At 38.9% G+C, this 24,455-nt stretch overlaps 1 protein-coding gene across 1 annotated transcript; it reads right to left on the minus strand.

Moving 5' to 3' along the window:
- Nucleotides 1-19,601: 19,601 nt before the first annotated feature.
- On the minus strand, nucleotides 19,602-23,709 carry LOC120522074. The gene is made up of 2 exons (XM_039743261.1): nucleotides 22,684-23,709; nucleotides 19,602-20,379 (listed from the first exon to the last, which is right to left on the minus strand). Exons 1-2 carry the CDS (start codon nucleotides 23,578-23,580, stop codon nucleotides 20,311-20,313), a joined length of 966 nt encoding a protein of 321 aa, XP_039599195.1. The 5' UTR covers nucleotides 23,581-23,709; the 3' UTR covers nucleotides 19,602-20,310.
- Nucleotides 23,710-24,455: the final 746 nt, after the last annotated feature.

Genomic DNA, 24,455 nt, shown 5'->3' on the forward strand with positions numbered 1-24,455 from the left:
ACAATCAATCAATCAATCAACATTTATTTATATAGCACATATTCATACAAAAAAATTTAGCTCAAAGTGCTTTACAAAATGAATAGAAAAATAGAAGACACAATAACAAATAAACATAAGTTAGCATTAATTAACATAGAATATGTAAGGTCCGATGGCCAGGGTGGACAGAAAAAAAAAAAAAACTCCAAAAGCTGGAGAAAAAAATAAAATCTGTAGGGGTTCCAGACCAAGAGACCACCCAGTCCCCTCTGGGCAATCTACCTAACATAAGTCAAACAGTCCTCTTTGTATTTAGGGTTTTCATGGAAGGACCTGATGATGATGGTCACGTAGACTTCTGGCTTTCAGTCCATCAATGTTGGTGCATCATGATGCTTTGAGTAGGTGGTGGTGGCGCAGGCCGCCACCACAAAGAAACCGGAAAAAGAAACAGAAGAGAGAGTAGGGGTCAGTATGGATTTTAGAGCCACTATGAATAGTTATTATGAAGAATTGAACATACAGAGTATCAGTATTAAGTTAAAGTGAAGTTAGGAGAAGGCCATGTTAAAGTCATGTGTTTTCAGCAGTGTTTTAAAGTGCTCCACTGTATTAGCCTGGTGAATTCCTATTGGCAGGCTATTCCAGATTTTAGGTGCATAACAGCAGAAGGCCGCCTCACCACTTCTTTTAAGTTTAGCTTTTGGAATTATAAGGAGACACTCATTTGAAGATCTAAGGTTACGATTTGGAATATAAGTGTCAGGCATTCTGATATATAAGATGGAGCATGAAATCCTTATTAATGAAATTAATGAAATGCTGCCAATACGGAACAACAGAAATCACCGGGCAGCTTTCGGTCAATGATAAACCAGCGTCTGTTGAGGTGAAAAAATGAGAGGTACTGCGGTTGCTTTTAATGCTTCCTGGTAACTCAGCTTTTGAGAAGAATCTGTCATGGGAGGGACAAGAGGGAGCGAGTGAGGCGGGTACAATGAGCCGGGGCGGGACGGAGCGAGGCGAAGAGGTGGGTATCTGTGAGTGTTTTAAATAATGAAAGGAAAAAAAGTGCTTTGAAATCGAGGACCCCCAACCAAGAGGGGTTACGAAACAAAACGCGACAGACAGGCATATGCTACTTGTATAAAATGTGCACAATAATTACAGCAGTGTTGAAGCAATGATGAAGTGAAAGGGAGCTGCTAAACATGGGTGGCCGCGTTGTGCCTGCCCATAAATCCCAACCAATGTATATATCTGAACGGATCTATCTGAACCAATATATATATCAGAACGGATGTATCTGAACCGATGTATATATGTAAACCAATCTATTTTAACCAATATATATATTTAAACCAATGTATATCAATCAATATATATATCTCAACCAATATATATATTTGAATGGATGTATTCAAACCAATGTATATATCTGAATGGATGTATTAAAACCAATGTATATATTCAAACCAATGTATCTGAACCGATATATATATCTGAAACCAATGTATATATCTGAACGGATGTATCTCAACCAATATATATTTATCAGAACGGATCTATGCAAACCAATTTATATATATCTCAACCAATGTATCTAAACCAATGTATATATCTGACCGCGGAAAGAAAGCAAGGTGTAAACCTAAACTTTAAATTAAGTTCATAGACAGGCTACGCTGGCGTTTCACATGCCCACAGGTAATGCGGGATACAAGTTTAATGAGAGGCGCGAGGATATAAACGAGAGTTTTGATCACTTTGTAATAAGTTAAAATTGTAGGTGAAGGGGTGTGACGTCATCATCTCCCCTCCCATTCGTATTCAAACCGATGTATATATCTCAACCAATATATCCCAACCAATGTATATATCTGAACCAAAATATATATCTGAACGGATGTATTAAAACCAATGTATATATTCAAACCAATGTATCTGAACAGTTAATATATATATCTGAACCAATGTATATATTTATGAACCAATCTTTTTTTCCTGAACGGACCCTCATATATATATACAGTATATAGATATATATATATATAGATATATATATATATATATATATATATATAAATATGACGACAACACTCATATCAATGACAAAACAATTACATTAACAATCATGTTACGTTATTTTAAAAAATTTTTCCTTTTCTTTTTCATAACTTCTTTTATGTTTCCTTTTCTTTCTCTTTTCTTCTTTACACACTACTTCTCCTGCCAAGCTGGCTGCTAGGTATATATATATATATATATATATATATATATATATATATATGCATATATACATATATATAAATATGACAACAACACTATACAATGACAAAACAATTACATAACAATCATGTTACGTTATTTTTAAAATTTTTCCTTTTCTTTTCATAATATACATACACATGCGTTATTGGTACTAGTATATAATATATATATATGCATATATACACATATATAAATATATATACTGTACATATATACATATATATATATACATACAAATATATACATATAAATACATATATATATATATATATATATATATATATATATATATATATATATATATACACAGGGATGCAAAATTTTGGGCAACCTTGTTAATAGTCATTATTTTCCTGTGTAAATCCTTGGTTGTTACGATAAAAAATGTCAGTTAAATATATCATATAGGGGACACACACAGTGATATTTGAGAAGTGAGATGAAGTTTATTGGATTTACAGAAAGTGTGCAATAATTGTTCAGACAAAATCAGGCAGGCGGATCTACTAAATATTGATTTTATTTCTTTTTTGTGGTGCCCATATTTAAATCCAATAAACTTCATCTCACTTCTCAAATTTCACTGTGTGTGTCCCCTATATGATATACTTAACTGACATTTTTTATCGTAACAACCAACGATTTATACAGGAAAATAATGACTATTAACAAGGTTGCACAAACTTTTGCATCCCACTATATATATACATGCATATATATATACATATACAAAAATATATACAAATATATACATATATACATATACATACATATATATATATAAGGTACAACTCCAGACACCAGGTAAAAGTCCAAGACCTTTTATTCTCCTTTCTTACAGTGCACCAAGCACCCTCCACACTACTCATACAATAAACTCTCTTAAACAAACTCTCCTCCTCGCCCAGACACTTTGCTCCTCTCCCTCCCAGCTCAGCTCAGTGTCTGGACTGAGCCACAGTCCTTTTATAGCCCCTGACCCGGAGGTGTTCCTGTCCCAGCAGTCCACAGTTCCTTATTCCTTCCGGGTCAGGGCAATCAGTCTTTTACTTTAACCCGGGAGCACATCGTTCCTTCCCGTCACGTGACCGTGACGTACCCCCGGGTCATAAGACACAAAAGAGCCCATAAGCCCCCCCACAGCGACTCCTGGTGGCCCCCAAGGTATCCAGAAGGGCTGTGTATAAATACTACAAAGTCCATGAGGCCCTGCTGGACCTCAGGGCACTATCCTGCTGTCGGGAGGGCTCCTCCCGGCGGCCTGGGGGTGAGGACCGGCATGAGAAGCCGGCAGTCCTCCACAATATATATATATATATATATATATATATATATATATACACACCCTTTGGGGTGCGAGCAGCTGTTGCTGGGGGTGCCAGAATCCATCAAGGAAGAAAAATGCAAAACATTAATTGTACAAATTCTTAAATTATTTATCCATTCCTAAATAATTAAATGGGCAGGCTATTTCGTATCAGTGCAATACGCTGCTTGTTAAAATGGATGACTTCTGCTCTTACGTGCACGTAGTGCTGCGTGGATATTATGAACTATCGTATCTGTTCAAGTTCTATTTAAATTTTAAATATAAGTAATTTTTATTTAGTCAACTGAAATTTAAATTTGAAAGTTAAATTTAGTCATCTTTGCATACATTTTTCTTCACCATAGAAATGTAAAGACTAAATTCAACTTATATTCCTACCAAAGATATTTCTGTCGACTAAATAGAACCTACTTATATCCAAATAGAACTTGAAAAGATATATTTTTTCGAATCTGAGCGCACATTTTAGATCGACTTAACGCACAGTACATCGAGCCCCATGCTATTGTGGTCTCGGCTGCCTGCCTCCATAAGTCACCGCTTCGCTCTTACTTTTTTACCGTTCATTTAATCATGGGCCTCTCTACAGTTTTGTTTATTTTCGGGTTGTAATGTTCATTAAATTTACGTATCATCTGGTCCTTTGGCGGACCGTGCATCTCACACCTAGGCCTTCAGTACTGCTCCGTCTGAATCAACCTGCTCCTCAAAAACTAATTTATGGTTATAAAAACCATCTTAATATGCAGAAATACAGTATTAAGAGCTGCTGCATCGCAGATAGATAACTCCTGTAGCCACAATAAATGCCTTTATTGAATATACAAACCAGGGGTGAACAAGTTTCTTTCTACTGCAGCCACAGCCGTGACACACATAAAAACATCAATAATAACTCATAAACTTGCAATATTATTTAGGAAAATCTCAACATTTTACTCACCAAAAATTCGGATTATTTGTAAACAAAATTTATCCTCCTCTCTTTCCTCAAAAACAGTTCAATCACTATGTCGTACGGATAATCCGTGCACCTCAGTTCCTTCAAAAAGTCCCTTTCTATCGCCATCGAAGCTAATGCTGAAATTCGAACCTGTGGCTTCTCTCCAGTCAATGGGTCTAAGTACGGTGACGTCGCCGTACGCCTACTAGAGGGCTGTACTACACCAACTCAAAATCTGATTGGTTGAAGCAACAGGTTAATCGACATTTATTCTGTGTTAGAGTGCCTGCACAACGGATTGTGAAGCCCTCCCTGCCTGGCAACAAATGATGGCTGAAATGTGATTGGTTAAATGCTTTAATACGAAAATACATGCCTGGAAGCAGCACAACCATCGGCAAAGCTATGAAAGGAAGTGGACAGACTATTTGGAATTATTTAATAAATATTCATGGACAAAACATAATTAACATCAGTTTGTGATTCAGATATTTTTACTTATGAATATGCTAAGCACAGTCCTTCACCTGCGAATATTTACCTTATATGGGCAGGCACTCAATTACATGGGAGGCGTGATGACGCGAGACGCAACTCCGCCTCCCAAGGCCATCGAGCTGCAGTCTATTACAGTATATGGACGAAAAAATAGGTTCCAGTTATGACCATTACACGTAGAATTTCAAAATAAAACCTGCCCAACTTTTGTAAGTAAGCTGTAAGGAATGAGCCTGCCAATTTCAGCCTTCTACCTACACGGGAAGTTGGAGAATTAGTGATGAGTGAGTGAGTGAGTCAGTGAGGGCTTTGCCTTTTATTAGTATAGATATATTCATGTTGAGAGAGCAAAAAGTATGCCAACATTAGGTAGGGCGTTGTAGAAGCCAACATTCCCCAGTGGCAGCACGTTAATGTGTAAACACCAATCTCCATCCCAAAGGTTTTCTTGTAACCATTCAGTGGCGCACTTTGGTTTCTGCTGAAATGAAAAACGTCTGTGTATGCAAACTAACCGTTAAATCATTCTTGACGCCTGACTGTTTTTTTTTTTTTTTTTCTGTCCTCCCTGGCCATCGGACCTTACTCTTATTCTATGTTAATTAGTTGTGTCTTATTCTAATTCTTACTTTGTCTTTTATTTCTCTTTTCTTTATCATGTAAAGCACTTTGAGCTACATTATTTGTATGAAAATGTGCTATATAAATAAATAATGTTGTTGTTGTTGTTGACTGAGTGTATGTACTTCAAGAGGGCTACCTCAGGGGTCTGTTCTCAGGATCCTGCTGTTTCTAATCTTTATCATCCCTTTAGGAAACATTAAACGATTGATGATGATGATGATGATGATGATGAACACGACCATGAATGATATTCAGTAGGTAAAGAACAAGTTAGTTGTACAAGTGCTTCCCAAAACATGTTATCCGACTGTTAATGAACGAGTTTAAAGTATATTTTGTTGGGCTTCTCTCCAGCATCCACGTCACAAAAGTAGACTGCCAACAACAGGAACATCGATCGCCCGAATTTCTGTGGTCAAAATACATGTTTCACTCTAATTCCAGACATGTAAAATATAATAAAACAAATGCACTTACATGCAAAAATGCTCAAAAATAAACAAATCAATCAAAATTTCCAGAAATTGGTCCAATTATTTGAACCTATTACAACCCCAAATCAGAAAAAGTTGGGACAGTGTGGAAAATGTGAATAAAAAAATACAGCAGTAATTTACAAATTTCCCTTAACTTTTATTTGATTGCAGACAGTATGAACACAAGATAATTCATATTTGTTTTGGTCAACATCATTTGATTTGTAAATAAACATCCATTCTTGCCATTCAGGCTTGCAACACATTCCAAAAAAAGTTGGGATGGGGGCAATTCAGGGCTAGTAATGAGGTATAATAACTAAATAATGATATGATTTGAAACTGGTGATGTTAACAGGTGATTGCAATCTTGATTCGGTACAAAAGCAGCATCGAGGAAAGGCTTACTCCTTTAGAAACAAAGATGGGCAGAAAATCGCAAGTTTGCCACCAAGTGCGGCAAAAATCTTTGAAATGATGAAGAAAAACGTTTCTCAAAGACAGATAGGAAGAGATTTGGGCATTTCTCCCTCTACAGTGCATAACATAGTGAAAAGAATCAGGGAATCTGGAGAAATTACCGTGCGCAAAGGCCAAGGGCGCAAGCCTAAACTGAATGGCCGTGATCTTCGAGCCCTCAGACGGCACTGCATTAAAAACCATCATTCATCAATAAATGTTATAACTGCGTGGGCTCAGAACTACTTCAGGAAGTCACTCTCAAGCACTACAGTACGTAGTTACATTAGGAAATGCCAGCTAAAACTGTACTGTGCCAAAAGGATGCCTTACATAAATAGTGTCCTGAAGTGCCGTCGACTTCTCTGGGCTTAAGTGTATTGTGGTCAGACGAATCGGTTTGTCACATCTTTTTTGGAAGAAATGAACACCGTATGCTGCGGACCAAAGAGGAAAAGGACCATCCAGACTGTTACCAGATACAAGTCCAAAAGCCAGGGTCTGTCATGGTATGGGGTTGTGTCCGTGCCTTCGGCAATGGTAACTTGCACTTCTGCGATGGCACCATCAATGCTTAGAAGTATATCTCAGTTTTGGAGGAACAAATGCTGCTTTCAAGACGACGTCTTTTCCAGGGATGCCCATGCTTATTTCAGCAAGACAATGCCAAACCACATACTGCGCGCATAACAAAGACATGGCTGCGTAAGAAGAGGGTGCGGATGCTTGACTGGCCTGCCTGCAGCCCTGATTTGTCTCCTATAGGAATGTTTGGCGCATTTTGAAACGAAAAATGCGTCAACGAAGACCCTGTACTGTTGCGCACCTAAAACGTTGTTTGCAGGAAGAATGGGACAAACTAACACCTGCACCACTTAGTCACTTGATTTCTTCAATGCCTAAACGTCTTTTAAGTGTTGTTAAAAGACAGGGGAACTGTACAAAGTGGTAAATGCTGTACTGTCCCAACTTTTTTTGAAATGTGTTGCAAGCCTGAATGGCAAGAATGGATATTTATTTACAAATCAAATGATGTTGACAAAAAAAACATGAATTATTTTGTGTTCATACTGTCTGCAATGAAATAAAATTTGAGGAGAATTTATAACTTGCTTTTTTCTTTTTTTATTTACATTTTCCACACTGTCCCAACTTTTTCTGATTTGGGGTTGTAGTTAGTTAAAACAGCTTGTAGAGGAGGTGGCCACTAACATCCAAATGTTGTTCCCAAGGCTCGTGAAAGCCCATGAGGACTTGTGCAGACATCAGAATCACATCTTTCACATACCCAGAGTCCGCTCTACAGCACGGCACATGCTTTGGTGGGCGGTGTGGGACCTCCGCTCAGCCACAGTTTGGGGACTCAGCACTGGAGCTAGCAGGTACTCACCCACTGTCTGCTAGTAGCCACCTGACTCAGCTGGACCTGATATAAGCATCATGTGTACTGCTGGACCGCAATGTCTGTAAAGGTCCATGATGGTCAGTTGCAGATCACCTGCTCATTTAGCACAGAGGAGGACTCTTTGTGACAGGCATGGAGGGGAGAAAGAATAAGGATGAGCAATCCATCCACTACACTTAACAATAATAAGCATAATGACATTTACTTTTAAAGTCACCCAAAGCCACTGTACAGCAATACACATAAAATCAAACATTCAATAAATAAGGGAAATTCACAAGAACAACAAAAACAATATTAAAAGAGAAAAAGTTTTAAGTCAAGATTGAGAAACAGAACATGAGGTACATGACACGCACGGGGCTCCAAAGGCCCAGGGACACTAAAAGGCCTGTCGCCCACAGAGCGCAGTCTGCAAAACGGAATGGCTAATAGCAGAGAATCAGAAGAATGAAGTGAACGTGATGGAGCATAGGGAGAAATTAAAGAAGTAGTATGGTGGGGCCAGACCACCAAGAGTCATAAACACTAAAAGGAGAAGTTTATATTGAATACGGAAGGGAGCCAAAGCACTTTAATAAATGGAGGAATAACGTGCTCTCAGGGTTTAAAGTGTGTAACCAGTCCTGCAGCTGAATTTTATACATATTGTAATCTGCTTAGACTCCCAGTAGGGATACCATACAATGCTGCATTGTAACAGTGAAGTCACGAGCTGACAAAAGCAGGAATAAGAGTCTCAGTAGGAGTATCGGGCAGCAATGGATGGAGCCTTGAAATCTGCTTGTGTCACCCTCCTGTCCTTGTAGCTTTTTATCGCAATTCAGTCAGAACACAGCAATGCGACTAGAAGGGAGAACTCTGCAGTCATAACTAAAATATCAAATCATCCCCACATTCTTATACTTTATTAAGATCTTGGCCAAAATGGCGTTGCTATATAAGGAGATCTACCAATGCCAGTGTTAAACACCTACAGGAGCCAGGGTGGAACTGGAAAATAGATTAACAACACACACAGTCAGGAAAATACAAAAAGGTGCATCTCAATAAATGAGAATATCATCGAAAAGTTCATTTACTTCAGTAATTCAATTCAAAAAGTGAAACTTATATATTCTATAGATTCATTACACACACAGTGATATATTTCAAGCGTTTATTTCTTTACATTTTGCTGATTAGGGCTTACAGGTAATGAAAACTCAAAACTCAGTATCTCAGAAAAATAGAATATGACATAAGACCAATTATAATGCTTTTTAATGCAGAAATACTGGCCTATTGAAAAGTATGTCCATGTATGCACTCAAAACTCGGCTGGGGCTCCTTCTGCATGAATTACTGCATCAACGCAGTGTGGCATGGAGGCGAACAGCCTGTGGCACTGCCCAGGTGTTATGGACGCCCAGGATGCTTTGATCGCAGCCTTCAGCTCGTCTGTGAATCTCCTCCAAATTCTTCACAATTCTCTCAAGGCTGCGGTTAGCCCTGTTGCTTGTGCACCTTTTTCTGCTGTCACATTCTTTCCTTCCACTCAACTGTCCATTAATATGCTTGGATACAGAACTCTGTGAACAGCCAGCTTCTTTAGCAATGACCTTTATTGGCTTAGCCTCCTTGTGGAGGTCTCAATGACGGTCTTCTGGACAACTGTTGAGTCAGCAGTCGGATTGTGAGGCCTATTGAAGCAGACTGAGAGACCATTTAACGGCTCAGGACACCATTGCAGGTGTTTTGGGTTAAATAGCTGAGATACCAGGAGTCTACAACATTGAACCTTCACACAATTTTCTAATTTCCTGCGATACTGAAGTTTGGGTTATCGTTAGCTATAAGCCCTCATCAGCAAAATGCACTTGAAATCTATCACTCTGCGTGTCATGAATCTATATCATACACGAGTTTCACTTTTCAAATTGAATTACTGAAATAAATGAACTTGTCGATGATATTCTCATTTATTGAGCTGTAATACAGAAGTATAAAACTGAATGGGACACATCACCAAGCTTGCTGGCCACAGGATGTACAGTATCTACATGGTCAGCTTCCTTACCTGCAATCTGAAGACAGCTCTCAGACAGACGTCAGCTGTGCCCCTCGGCTCTGCTGTAACGACATACAAACTGGCTGACACATCACACGGCCTCGGGGAGAAGTCACCTTGTGGCAGTTCAGATATGAAGAGCTGTGTTCTGCCTTTGAACTGGGGATCCTGATTTTCCAGACGCTCCTCTCCATTGATACATGTATGAACGACAAGACCTTCAGATGTTGTCCATTCAAAAGGACTCTTCAGCGTTCAAAGAGCGGGGAATGTCCCCAGTGATGGCAGTAAGGCAGTCATCAGCTGAAATAAAAGACACAAACGCAAGTCAACAAGAGACGATGAGATGCTTTAAGGTACACCAAATGAGTCAGAAACTGTACAAAAAGAAAATGGATACATTGGGGCACAAATTCAAAATATAGCAAAGATGAAAATGACAGGGAGAGTCATCCTCGTGTCATTTAATCATAAAATACAAGAAAAAGGCCCCACTGAACTAAAAAGAACATCTTTATTACACAAAACAACAACCTGCTGCCAATCACTTGTCAAATTTCTTGTGTTAATTTCAATACATTTCTTGCTAATCATTTTTACATTACTTGTGTATTTTAATCGCTCTCAAGGTGATGTCATTCTGCCACAATTGTTTGAGCCCATTTTGCCATTTATGTCATTGTTATGGTGTATAAAATCTGTACATTTTGGTTTCCATTATATTTTGTTCAAGACAAGACAACAGATTAATTAAGACACATTAAAGCAGGTTTTCTTCCCTTACACCTTACTTTTGTTCATAGCTTAGTGCTAATTTGGTAAATAGCCTGGGAAAGGATGCTGAGCTGATACCTCAGGCTATTGATTACTTTATGGATGGACATCTGGAACAACAATTTGGTTTACAGCCTGGGACAGGAAGAACTACTGATACCTCAGAGTACATCAAAGGTTTTGTTGTGTGGGAAAACGGACAGTGAATTAATTCATCAATGATTTTGACAGCCAGCCAATCAGGTGCATGTGTTGTGAAACCAAGGCATGACATTTCATAATAAGTATGCCTTGGTTTAAAAAGCAAGATAGAGAGAAGCAAAGGGAGAAGAGAAGAGAAGAGGAGAAGAAGAAGAGGAATGGACGAAGACTGCCCTGGTCATCAGAAAGGCATCATGAACATCGATTGCTAAATCAAATGCCTCCTTGGGACATTCATCCTTGTCATCTGTAACTTTTTTGTAAGCTTTTTCTAAAGACTATATATTCAGACTTTCCTATCAGTACCTATTTTCTAGTATTCTTTGTTCTTGTGGTATTATTATTATTCTTGTAATAAATACCATGCTGCTTTTAACTTTCAATGCTTTGTCTTAATGTCTAGAGTGATTGAAATAATAAGTTAGATTTCTTTGAGCACCTGGGCTCCTCCCGTTAGGAGTTGCCACAGCGGATCATCTTTTCCATATTACTCTCACTGCACGACTCAGAGTATTTATATCACTGTATCTGAGTGTGAATCACAGCAGCAGCTGATCGGAAAGAGAATTATCAGTAGACAGCTTTAAGGACACGCTGTCTCAGCCACTGCAAACGTTTTAAAGCCTTTCCTGTACAGACCTCGCGGTTCAGAAACAGTTTAATCCCAAGAACTTTAAACGCACTCAATCAAGTGCTCCTTGTAGAACTGTTTGTACTTATAAGTACAATCACCCCACTGTAAACTTGCACTACAGTTATAATATCTCACAACCTGAGCCACTTTATAAAGCGCGTATTTATATATGATGACGATATCATTTTTAAGGTGAAATGCAGCAAAATATGTTTGTTAAATTATACAGATAAAACTTTAACTTCATTTAAATAATCTATATTCTTCACTGGGAGTGTCGTGAAGGATAGAATAATTAAACATGTACTACGAAGATATTTCAATGTTCTTTAAACGTTTTGAAGAATCGGCGCTAAGCTTACAGATGGCTTAACGTCTATTACAGAGCTGATTGTATGGCGATCGGTTACTTGGCGAAAGTGATTTGAGAAACTGGTTAATTAAACGATTTTAAGATGAAGTTTATAATGTTCTACTAAATGACAAAATAAACTACGTGATTAAAGTGGAAATGTCGAGATTGAAGTTGACATTTCGTGCTTTTTCCTCACCGTGTGCCTTTTTTCTCTGTACCCTAATAAACTTTCATATGACACTCAGACAGTGGGCTTACAACTCTTCTTTTCACGGCAACTTTGATATGTGACTTCTTTTTTATTTCCGACACTGTGCGATTTTGTGAATGTGAGCTTTCAAGTTTCTCCAACACGCTATGTCACTCGATCAACTTCATTTTGTTGATTATCCCACGGTTTATTTGAACAAATTGTATGTTTTTCCTTTGCCTCCACTTGGTATTCGCTGAAATTCTTATATTTTCCCGTGCTTTTCCCATTGTCTTTTCACAGAAGGCCTGGTGACAGCAGGATTTTTGCCATTATTTCTGTGCTGCAAGGTTTATAAGGCTGAGAGTGAGAGCGCTATACTCAATAAAAGGGACAAATATGATAAAGAAGGTTTTCTTGGCTGATAAATGGCATATAGTCAAAAATGCTGAGTCTTTGTATGTTTAAATGTATTCTTGTAGACCAAAAGTAATATTTAGGTCTGAGATATCACTAAAACTTTGTATTGTTGTTCGTACCGAAAATAAGTAAGTCTGCTGAAGTGCTGAATGACAGGCTGTTATTCCTATAGCACTTGTGTGGTTTAAAGTGCTAAGTGTTGATCAGCATGTGTGTGTCATTCATGGAGCACTGTTGTGGATAGGGTCTGTGTGTGTGTTTATCTATGTGTGTGTGTGTTCATCTTAAAGTGCAACAGTAGACCAACCTGATAACGAACTTGACGAGAACACACTCTTGAGGAAACAGGTAAAGGGCAAGTAGAGGGAAATACCACGATAATACATTTTGCCGCAGCGAGCTGGGTTTAAAGGAGTTATCATGAAGCCGCCTCTGCATAAAGTGAAGGCAAAGGCATCTAAAATAGAAAACACACACTTGTTTGCTGGTCAGACAGGTTGTGTATGGTTAATGATTATAAAGAAGTTAGATAAGGAGGCAAGAGAGATAAATACCTGGCTAAAAACTCGCGAGCAGCTAGCAGTACACGTAGCAATGTATAAAGAAAATGGCATACAGATTAAGCAACGAACGCTCAGTGTTAAAGTGTGTGCTTTGATTTCGGGGTCTTTTGACCCTGAGAAACAGGAGATAAATGTAGGGGAACTTAGTTTGTTGCAGATCGCTGCACTCTCATATCTGCTTGCTGAGAAGAGAGCCGCTTTTGTTTGAAAGGCAAGGACACGCAGGTGCTACGCTGCACACCGAAGAGCAGTTTATAGCAGAGCAGATTGCAGCTGAGACAGGAGGCAGTCACTCAAGTATGCTGGTTGTTGTGCAGGAGAAACAGGCAGAGGTGTTTTATGGTAGTGAGGCGAGCGGCTTGAAGCAGCAGACAACAGCGGGGGAGGAGCAGTTTTCAGGTCTCAGAGAGGGGTGGAAAGAAAACCCCTGAGGCCAGCGTTTTAAAGATGGTCCCCTGCAACTGAGATAAGCGGAGTGATAGTGTAGACCTGCACAAACTGACCGTTGTTTTAAAGAAAAAGCACGTTTTTAATTTTGATTTACATTTAACACTGAAGTAGTATTGATCCTTATAATTTTAAAGGTGAACAGCTGTTACAGGCTATAGGGCAGTGAAACATCCAACAACAGCAGTAGAAATGAAGCTGGTTATTGGTAACACTCCTTTCAAAGCCCATGTTGATTGGTGCTGCTGAGAAAACAACATTTACTGTCTATTGGAGAGGCAGAGTACAAGGAAAGCTGCTATAATGTGAGGGTTACTTGTATGTGGTAATGAAGGAAAGTATAAGTGACAATATGGTGTGCATTTGTTTAGTGATGGTCAAATGCAACAATTGGTATAAAATGGCATGTGCCAGTATAAAAACAGCCAATGCCAAACTGTAAGTGAAAGAAAGGAAAAAGTGTGTTTTCTTCCATTATTCTCTACTGAACTGCATTCTCTGTGTCCAGTATTTAAAAATATGTTATGCCAATATTTAATCCATAACTTTTGGTAAAAGTAACCAGTGCTAAGAGAGAATTTGATTTAGACATTGAATATGAAAAAACTGGTGGATTTGTATAGCCATTGTAGACTGCAGGGCATGAGTTAAATAATGTGACTGAAAACTAAGTGAATTAAAGAAAGAAATACAGGAGATGAAAGCAAAGCAAGTGTGTGTATATGAAAGCTTTTGAATGTGTTTGAATTAAAAGTGAATGGATTGGAATGGACATTTTAGCAGTTAGTTGGATTGAAATTCTTATTGGTGTTACAAGCAGCACATTCATATTGGGGAATAAGAAAATGGAAGGCAGTGACTTACCATCCAGTTTCTGGCACTCAGCATGTAGGGAAAATGTAGCTAGTGAGCTGAGTTGAAAGCTGTTGCTTTGATAGTAAGGAGGACATACTGAAAGGCCTGTTGTGATTCACACTAACAGCTGGGTAGTTTTTAGGGTCTTTGTTACATGAGCATCAAAGCAGGAAGAGAGACAGGAGTCACATATTTGTTAAGTCTGTCTGGTAGGTAAAGAGCTCTAGGAGTTATTATGGGGCAGGGACAGAAGGCAGACATTTTAATAAAATATGTGAGCACTCTCTCTCTCTCTCTCTCAATTAGAAATGAATATTATTTCATTTACTCTGGTTGTGGACAAAGTATGGCAAATTGCAGCACTATTAATAATTACACCTGATAACAAGGTCTGGACTAATAGTCTAGGAAGAACAACATCCAGAAAATGAGAAACCGTGGCTGCTAGAAAAAATGACATAAGACTTGATTTGACTGAAAGCCAGAAAATACTTTCTTGCATCCATTTCTACAGACTTTATTCAAACCGGAATGAACTGTTTATTTTGGACTGAATTTGTGTGCGACAAAGTTTTTATACTAGGACCTGAAGCAAGCATCAGAATCCTGCTGAAAGAGGCCGTGGGACTGCATCATCATCACCACCATTGTCAAGCACTGGAGTGAGGACAAGACAACTGGACACTGAGAGATAAAAGCTAAGTGTTCTTTTCCATAAGCACATAACATGGGATGTACTGCATGCAGAGGGAAGCTGGTTTCTAAGGGCAAGACAGGATAGGTTAGGACACATTCGTAGGGATTTCATAGGGCCCAAAGGGAGAACAATGATCAAGACAATCAAAAAGACTATGAGGGAATCACTTTGTCCAAAAGGCCTAGAGAGATAGGTTATGCCTTATTTAGCATTTGTTTTAATTTTTGTAGCCTGTATATTGATGTGTATAGCCCACTATGTTCAACTAGGTGACTTAAAGCGATGTTGATTCTGGGGTGGGTTAAATGTCAATATAGTGTCTTGTGTTTTAATGGTAACTTTGAAACAGGCTATTTTCCTCCACCTTTTTGAGGCCCATTAGTTGGGGGTCATAGATATATTCTGTGCTTTGTGGGTGTTGGATGGTGTAAAGGGGCATGAGTGGAAGACCAGTGGTGGAAAAGCAGTAAAGAGGCTTGTAATGTGCTAAGTGAGTACAAAGAGGGGAATAAATGGAGTGCTGGATGCCCTAAAGACTATAATCTTAGTCACTTAGAGGCAAGAAGCTGCACTGCAGGGAGCTGCACAACAGTATCTGTGACTGTGGAAGTGATGCTCCAACATCTGGTGGTCCTCCAAAGATTTGTGCTCAGGGTGCACTTTAACATTTGCTACATTTGAAGGGGTGGCAATGGCATTGAGTTCTGTGATTCCACCAAGCTGGTCCCACTCTAGCTACAGCTGAGCTAACTGCCACACCACAAACCACCTCACACCTGGTGTGCCTTTTATGGCTACCATAGTTAGGAACTGGGGGAAGTGCATGTCTCAGAGGGAACCATAAAACCAGGAATATAACATAAGGAATTGGACATTAAAGAATTGGATACATTTCAGCTTTGAATTCTAAACTAGAATGTTAGATTTGCAGTTTTGTTAATGTAATTATTTAGTGAGTAAATTGGTCCAATAATGTGTGCTACAAAAAAAAAAAAAAAAACAATAAAATAAAGAAAGCTTGAACAAAATTTAGAACAAAATAGAACAACTAAGTTTAGAGAAGTTTTTGGGCCTTTTGACAAACTGGTATCCTACATTGTATAAGATATTAAAGTTCAGAACTGCAAAGTTTATCATAGAGAATTCATATGACACTATGGAAATGTAATATAATGTACAATGCAGTAGGTCAAAGTTCATTTTTAGTTTTTGAATGGAAAGTGATCACATTAGAGAAGGACAATAAGAAATTGAAGGAGGCATTTCACATGAACACCAAGTAGTGGTTTAAGCCAAAAACTTTAGTGCTCAAGGAGGGAACAGGAGAAGGTGTCCGCCTGTTGGGTGCAGCTTCCAGTGGTGATCTGTTGGACGGAAAGACACTTGATGCCCCATACAGGATGTCCAAATTTATTCTGGCCAGAATTGGTGGCAGACGGATCTCTCTACTGATTGAATAAATTGAGCAGGGGAAATTACTTTGGTTTATTTGATAGTTGAGATGAAGGCCTCGTTTGAGAAAACATGCTCCTTCCTAGGACTCGGTATTTAGTTATCAGATGCAAAGACATTATAAAACCATTTCTATTGTTTGTATAAAATTGTAGCTTAGATAGATGGACTCGTTTTTAGGGGTCCAGGAGTGGAGTAAATAGTTACGATTGTTTAGGTGAAACACAGTAATGTGGCAGACAGTAATTTAGAATTGACACGCCACTTGAACTTGGAATAGGTGTTTAAGATTTAGGTAATCCAGCTTCCATCTTGCATACAGCATCTTTGGCATTTGAAGAAATAAAGACAAGAGCTGCAGAAATAACAGAACACAGGAATTACTAGAGTCAACTAGCCAAGGATTCAGAATGCTTATGGAATCATTATTGAAATGACAATGGCAAATTTTGCAGTATATCTGATGGGATCCTAGCATAAGAACTGCATCTGCTGATTAAATTTTTCTTTTCTGCTAATTGTAGGAGCTGTGAAGTACTTCAGATGTCCTTGGTGAGCCAAATCTGCTTGAGGGACTGAGTACTTAGGCAGTAGGAGGCGACTGGAAGGGCATGGGAACATACTACCAACCCGGGCGGCTAAGGGTTTGAAGGACTCACAGTTCATCTTGTCGTGGCGAAAAATTCATCATCAGAAGGCTTTTTACCTAAAAATTAAGGGTATTAGGACTCGAGATAGACAGACAGAGTTTTAAGGCTTTATTGCAATAAATCAACACAAAAAATAACAAGGACTCAACCCAATACGGCCAAATTGAGCTGACCCCCGATCATTACAGCCATTGAAGTTTTTGTAACAATTTCTTATCATTTTGGCTCATTCAATTAGCTCATTCTGCACCTGGTTTCACTGTCCATTGTTCCTCTTGGTGTCTGTTTGGCTTATTTTGATTGGTCTAAGACTGGGTGGATGGCTTCCTCTTTCCATCTTTGGGCTTTTATGATGTAATTTCCGATCTTTTCTGACCTTGCTTGAATGAGCTCTCTTGCCCATCTTTTTTGACTCTCCTTTTACTCCTGGCCGGCCGAATCTTGAGTTTCCATGGGAACCCTTATCATCTCCTTACTTTTCACTGGCCTCCTCATGGAATTTCTATTTTTCTATGCTGTTCCCATCTTCTCTAACTGGCCAAAGCCTCAATTCCATATATGGGTTTCCTCCCATCATTTACTCTCTTAAGCCTTCCAAACTTCTTACAATAGTAACCTGAAGCTTAAGCTTTAATTAAAAAGAAGTATAGTATGTGCTTTCATTTGATCATTGCTTGGCATGCTTGATTTGTCTTAATTTCTACACTAAAGTTAATTGCTAATATATTCTTATAATATGTTTGCTAATGCCTGCATTTACTAAGATTTTCTCTTCATGCATTAGGTCAGCGTGACCCTGCTTATAGCAAAAGCCTTTCTGCTGATTCAGCAACCCAGCTGGTTTCAGAGGCCTCTTCTCTATGTTATCGTTTCCTAGCCTTGAATCACAGGTGTTCTCAAACTTTTATCCTGTCCAAAACTGGTCTCGGTGTATCAATTACCTGTTCTTTTCTTTACTTTGGAAATTTTAATGTAAGCCTATAAAATAATGCAATATAACTGATTTTAGTTAAATATTTGCTAGACCTATCGTATTTGCTTTAATATTCTAATTTATGCTTAATCTAATGTTTTAGAAGCTTTTAATTACTTTTTATGGCTCTATATGTTAATTTTGCTATTCTCTTATGCTAATAAAAATTTTTCCTTCTACATTCCTCCCTTTTGAGGTTTAATCAAACCTCAACATCTAACCTGATTCCAAAAGAAAGGTAGGGGATGTTGGTTCAATTCTTCTTCGGAGCCCGATACGGACCTTTCACAGTTCTTCTCAACCTTCAACACCCATACCCCTCCTCTGGTGGCACAGGAGCCAAACATCCCCCCCATCAATCAACTAAGAGGAGTAAAAGACTTCCTGGCCCTACCCTAACAGTCAAACAAGTGCAGATAAATTTAAACATCATAGGAATATCATATAATCCATGGAAGTTACAAAATAGTGTGATTATAAAGCAGAAAATAATAATAGTAATAAAACAATTTTCCATAATAAGCGCTTTTGTTCTTTGGTTGTAAAGATATATTTGTCTGTGAAATGCCACTTCTTCTTCAACCCAGGTACTTTGCGCACCGTAGAGGGTCCTCTCCCTGGGGAGCGGTTGCTAGCACATCACCCAAGGAGTTTCTTCTGAGCTTCATTTTGCAATATGTCATCCAGAACAAAAGTGATGTCTGACCTCGGGGAAGGCAGTGGTTCACAAATCTGTAAGTTCATTTGTTTGATGGCAATCTTGGTAATGAAAGATCTGGCAATGGGCAAAATACAGCAAAGCAATATTAACACAGCCAGTAAAATTATCCCTGTTTTAATGAGCAAAGATTTCCAAGACCCTAGCCCAAAAATATCCCAGAAATTCTTATCTTGACCAGCATTTTCATAAACTTCTGTTCTAAGATTTTTAAGTTTATTCATTGCTTGTGTAAAAGATCCTCCAGGGGCTGTGTTATTTGGAATGAACGTGCAACATTCATCCCCAAACATCTGACATACCCCTCCCTTTTCTGCCAAGGGCCAGTCTAAAGCTTGTCTATTCTGCCAAGTCATCCGACTTGTAGCATCTACCTGCTCACCAAGGGCTGTTAGTGCATTATCAGTGTAATTAATGAACCTCTGCTGATTATAGTACAAATAGTTAATCCACTCTAGATTCTTATTCTGCGTTATCCAAATGAAAATTGACTCAAATCCTGCTCTAACTTCATTCCGTGCCTTGTATTGTTCAGGAATCCCCCTTGGCTGCCCAATTGCATCTAAATACACTCTAGGATCAGGTGTATATGCTCTTTTAATTCTTCCTTTTTCTGGCAAATCCTATATCCACTTCCTGTACTGCCATTACCATAGTACATATCCCTGACCAATTTGCTGGCAAGGTGTCAAGGAGTCCAAGTTTAGGGTCACATAACCACCATCTGTCTGCTAAGGGCCTATCCTGTAAGTCTACTGCCTTCATTACTATAGATGAGTGTTCTAAATTCCATGTTTTAGAACAGTTACCTCCAAACCTCCCTACTGGCACTGTCCCTTTTCGTGAATAGCATTCATACTTTTGGGCAGTTATCTTAGTGTACCTAGGAGGCTTTTGTTTTGTGGTGGGCCAGATTCCTGAATGTCTACAATTTAACATTTTGAGTCCTTCTTTGGTGAATTGTGATGATCCCTGTAATAATATACACCAAAAAGGACAATATTCATTCCTCCTTGTAATGTACTGCCTACATGATTCAGAGGTATACGGAAATGGCACTATAATTATGGCGGGCTTAGCTTTAGCACAAAACAAACACTCCTTCTTCGCTAGTTCTCTGGCTGTGTAAATTACCCATTGGTACCAGTCATTGCTTTGGGCTTCTTCCCATAATTCTGTATTTTCACTGTCATTTTTGCTGTTCCGTTTAATCTTAATACTTCTGTTAGTCCTCCTTAAATGTGTATCATTTGCCCCAAATACTTATGTCTCTTTCTCTCCATGAAAGTCAGTATTATTATGGGGTCCAGGCAATATCTGAATATTCAATTGTTGAGAGGGGGTTAAATTGTCCTTCCCCTGGGCTTGTTTGGTCTTTGATCAGCAGGACCAGAATTGTCAGCAGCAAACGGATCTTCTTTTTTTTTTTTAAATATTTTTATTAATTTTATTACAATCCATACAAAGCAATCAAGATTTTACAAAAAGAAAAATTGAGTTAAGAACAGATCGATCCCCACCCCTGAGAGAGAGAGCAAGCCAAATAACGTTAAATTTAAGGCTTGTAAACATACCTAATTTAAAAAAATTCTCTGTGCTTTATTAACTTATTTTAACATATTACTGATTAGATCCTGCCATGTTTTGAAAAAAGTTTGTACAGATCCTCTAACTGAGTATTTGATTTTTTCCAATTTCAAATAATATAACACATCGGTTTCCCACTGACTTAAAAGAGGAGAGTTTGGATTCTTCCAGTTTATCAGAATGAGTCTGCATGCCAACAGTGTAGTGAATGCAATCACAATTTGTTTGTCTTTCTCCACTTTAATCCCCTCTAGAAGAACCCCAAACACAGCTGTTAAAGGGTTAGGAGGGATTGTGAGTCCAAGGCTGTCTGACAGGTAATTAAAAATTTTTGTCCAGAATAATGTTAATTTGGTACAGGCCCAGAACATGTGACCTGTTGAGGCTGGGACTTGGTTGCAACGTTCGCAGGTTGGATCATGTCCTGGAAACATTTTGGAGAGTTTTAGTCGAGACAGATGTGCTCGATATATAATTTTGAGTTGTATAATAGTATGTTTTGCACATATGAAGCTTGAGTGAATTCTCTGCATTGCTACTTTCCACTCCTTTTCTGATATATTAATTGAGAGATCGTTTTCCCAGTGTCCTCTTGGATCTTTGAAAGGGAGGGATTGTAAAAGGATTTTATATATTGTAGAGATGGAGTCTAACTCCTTGAAATTGAGCAATAATTTTTCAAGCATGGTTGAGGGTGCAAGATGAGGAAAATCTGGAAGGTTCTGTTTAACAAAGTTCCTGATTTGAAGATAGTGAAAGAAATGTGTAGCTGGAATGTTAAATTTGGAATGTAATTGTTCATAGGATGCAAAGACGTTGTCTATATAAAGATCTCTAAGCAAGTTAATTCCAAATTTTTCCAGATATTAAAAACTGCATATGTTTGTGAAGGTTGAAAGAGGTGGTTCTCTTGCAGAGGTGCCACAGATAGAAGCTTCTCCGTCTTAAAATGCTTTCTACATTGGTTCCAGATTCTAAGTGAGTGGAGCACAATTAGGTTATTAGTGTATTGCCGATAACGTGTGTTTATTGGAGCACAGAGCAAGGAATACAAAGAAGTACTGCAGGATTTTACTTCTATTGCGGTCCAAGCCTGTGTATGTTCTTCTATTTGTGTCCAGGTTCTTATCGCCTGTATATTTGCTGCCCAGTAATAAAACTGGAAGTTAGGTAGAGCCATGCCACCTTCTGCCTTTTGTCTTTGTAGGGTCACTCTTTTGATGCGTGGATGTTTTGAATTCCAAATAAATGAGGTTATTGTTGAATCTAATTGCTTAAAGAATGATTTATTAATGTATATTGGGATGTTTTGAAATAGAAAAAGGAGCTTAGGAAGAATATTCATCTTAACAGTGTTAATTCTTCCAGCTAGTGTGAGATGAAGGGTTGACCATCTATGCAAGTCTTGTTTAATTTTTTCCATGCAGACTGCGAAATTTTGTTGATAAAGAGCTTTATGTTTACTTGTGATGTTTACCCTGAGGTATTTAAACTTTCTGCAATGATAAAAGGTAGGGTGTCTAATCTAATATTATATGCTTGAGAATTCACTGGAAAGAGTACACTTTTATTCAGATTAATTCTGAGACCAGAGATCTTTTGAAATTCTGTGAGTGCTGCTAAGACTGCAGGCACAGAATTTTCTGGGTCCGATATATACAGTACCATGTCATCTGCATATAAGGAGATTTTCTGTTCCAGTCCTTCTCTGATAATCCCCTTTATCTGGTCAGTATTTCGACAATGTATTGCCAGTGGTTCAATGGCAATCGCAAACAGCAGTGGTGACAAGGGGCATCCTTGTCTAGTGCCACGTTCTAGTTTAAAGTAGTCTGAGCAAATGTTGTTGATGCAAACTGAAGCTTCTGGTTAGTATACAGTAATTTAATCCATGCACAAATGTTCGGGCCAAACCCAAACTTCTCCAATGTAGTAAAAAGATATTTCCATTCAATCATGTCGAATGCTTTTTCTGCATCCAATGATAATAATATTTCTGGGGTGTTTAGTTTAGTTGGTGAGTATATTACATTAAACAGGCGTCGAAGATTTGAAGATAAGTGTCGGCCCCTAAGAAATCCAGTTTGGTCTTGTGATATTACAGAGGGGAGCACTTTCTCAGCAAACAGATCTTCAACCGTTGAGTTGATGTCATCTGGATCAGGGAACTCACTATCTGTTCTTTCATCACCGTCGTTGTTGTCTGTGTCTCCCTTGGGATTGGACAGACTATTATGACTGGTACATCTTGGATTCGCCGCATGCTGAAGACTGACATCTCGATTGTCTGGCTGGTTTCCTGGGCTTGGCCTCCCTCTTTGTGCATTGCCTGAAGGTTCCTTTGATATGACATAGGGTGTGTCTCGGGATCTGGTTCCTCCTCCGTCAGAAGCAGAGTCGTCATCTCCTTGTGATCCATGAGGTACCCTTGGGACTTGAGTGCATTGATTTAGGTGGTACCAGGTTGTGCTGCCTTTTACTTGGACGGCTGTGGCTGTGGCTTGCGTCACCTCATATGGGCCCTCTCGTCTGGCTTGGTTCCATCTCCTTCGGTAAACCCTCAGGTAAACCTGGTCCCCAGGTCTGATTGGATGTACAGGTTCTTCTGGAGCAGGCTGCCTTTTCTTTTCCTGTGAATATATAACTTTATGGATAGTGGTTAGTTGCCTGATATAGCGCTGCATTTCAAGCTCAAGCTGCTCTAAAGAGGGACCCTTATGGGGTTCCCTCCAAACAGGTGTAGGCATTGGTCGACCAGTAAGCATTTCATGCGGTGTTAGATGCGTCACTCTGTTAGTTTGCGAACGGTACATCATCAAAGCAACTGGAAAAGCATTTACCCAATTAAGACCAGTGTCTGCGCAGACTTTAGCTATTTTATTTTTTAGGATCCTATTTGCTCTTTCCACCATTCCCTGTGATTGGGAGTGGTATACACAGCCAAGTCTTTGTTTTATCCCCAGCATTTGCAATACCTTTTTAATTGTTTTCTCAATGAAGGCCGATCCATTATCTGAACTGATCATTGACGGGATGCCAAACTTTGGTATGACTTCTCTTGTCAAGAATTTAATCACTGTTTTAGCACCTTGATCTGGTGAAGGGATTGCTTCTATCCACCTGCTGAATCTGTCAATGATCACTAATAGGTACCTTTTTCCAGAAATTGCAATATTCATATCTGCATAGTCCATCAATAGGTGTTTGAAAGGTCCTTCTGGTACTGGAATGTGCCCTATAGGGGCAGTGATTCCTTTTTTGACATTGTTTCTTGCACAAATTTCACAGTCTGACAGGTATTTATCAACAGCTGGCTGTAAATAAGGAGACCAGAATCCATACTTTGAGATCTTATTCAGCACCTCCCCCCTTGCGCAATGGTCAGAACCATGCGCATCTCGAATAAACATCTGTAAAAGTGAGGCTGGAGCCACTAATAATCCCTCTAAATTACGCCACAATCCTTGAGGTGTCCTTTGTGCGCCTCTTTGTTCCCACAGCATTTTTTCTGTTATTTCAGCCCTATCCTGCATCACAATTAGGTCTTTCTCTGTAGTATTTGTTTCAATAATGACCAATGGTGCCAGCACTGCCACAGAAGAGTTGGCAGCCTGACGAGCCACAGAATCTGCATAGTCGTTACCTTTGGTCACATAGTCATTGCCCTTTTTATGGGCTTGGCATTTTACAATTGCAAGTCGTTTAGGCAGCATCATTGCCATGATTAATTGCACAATCTGATCACAGTGTTGGATGGGCGAAGCATCACTCCTTTTGAACCCTCTCTGCTTCCATATAGCTCCAAAGAAATGACAGACACCATGTGCATAAGCCGAGTCAGTAAAAACAGTAACACTTTTCTTGTCCCCTAATCTGCATGCTTCAGTAAGGGCTTTAAGTT

Source organism: Polypterus senegalus, unplaced genomic scaffold (assembly GCF_016835505.1).
Source record: "Polypterus senegalus isolate Bchr_013 unplaced genomic scaffold, ASM1683550v1 scaffold_3746, whole genome shotgun sequence".
Lineage (NCBI taxonomy): Eukaryota > Metazoa > Chordata > Cladistia > Polypteriformes > Polypteridae > Polypterus > Polypterus senegalus.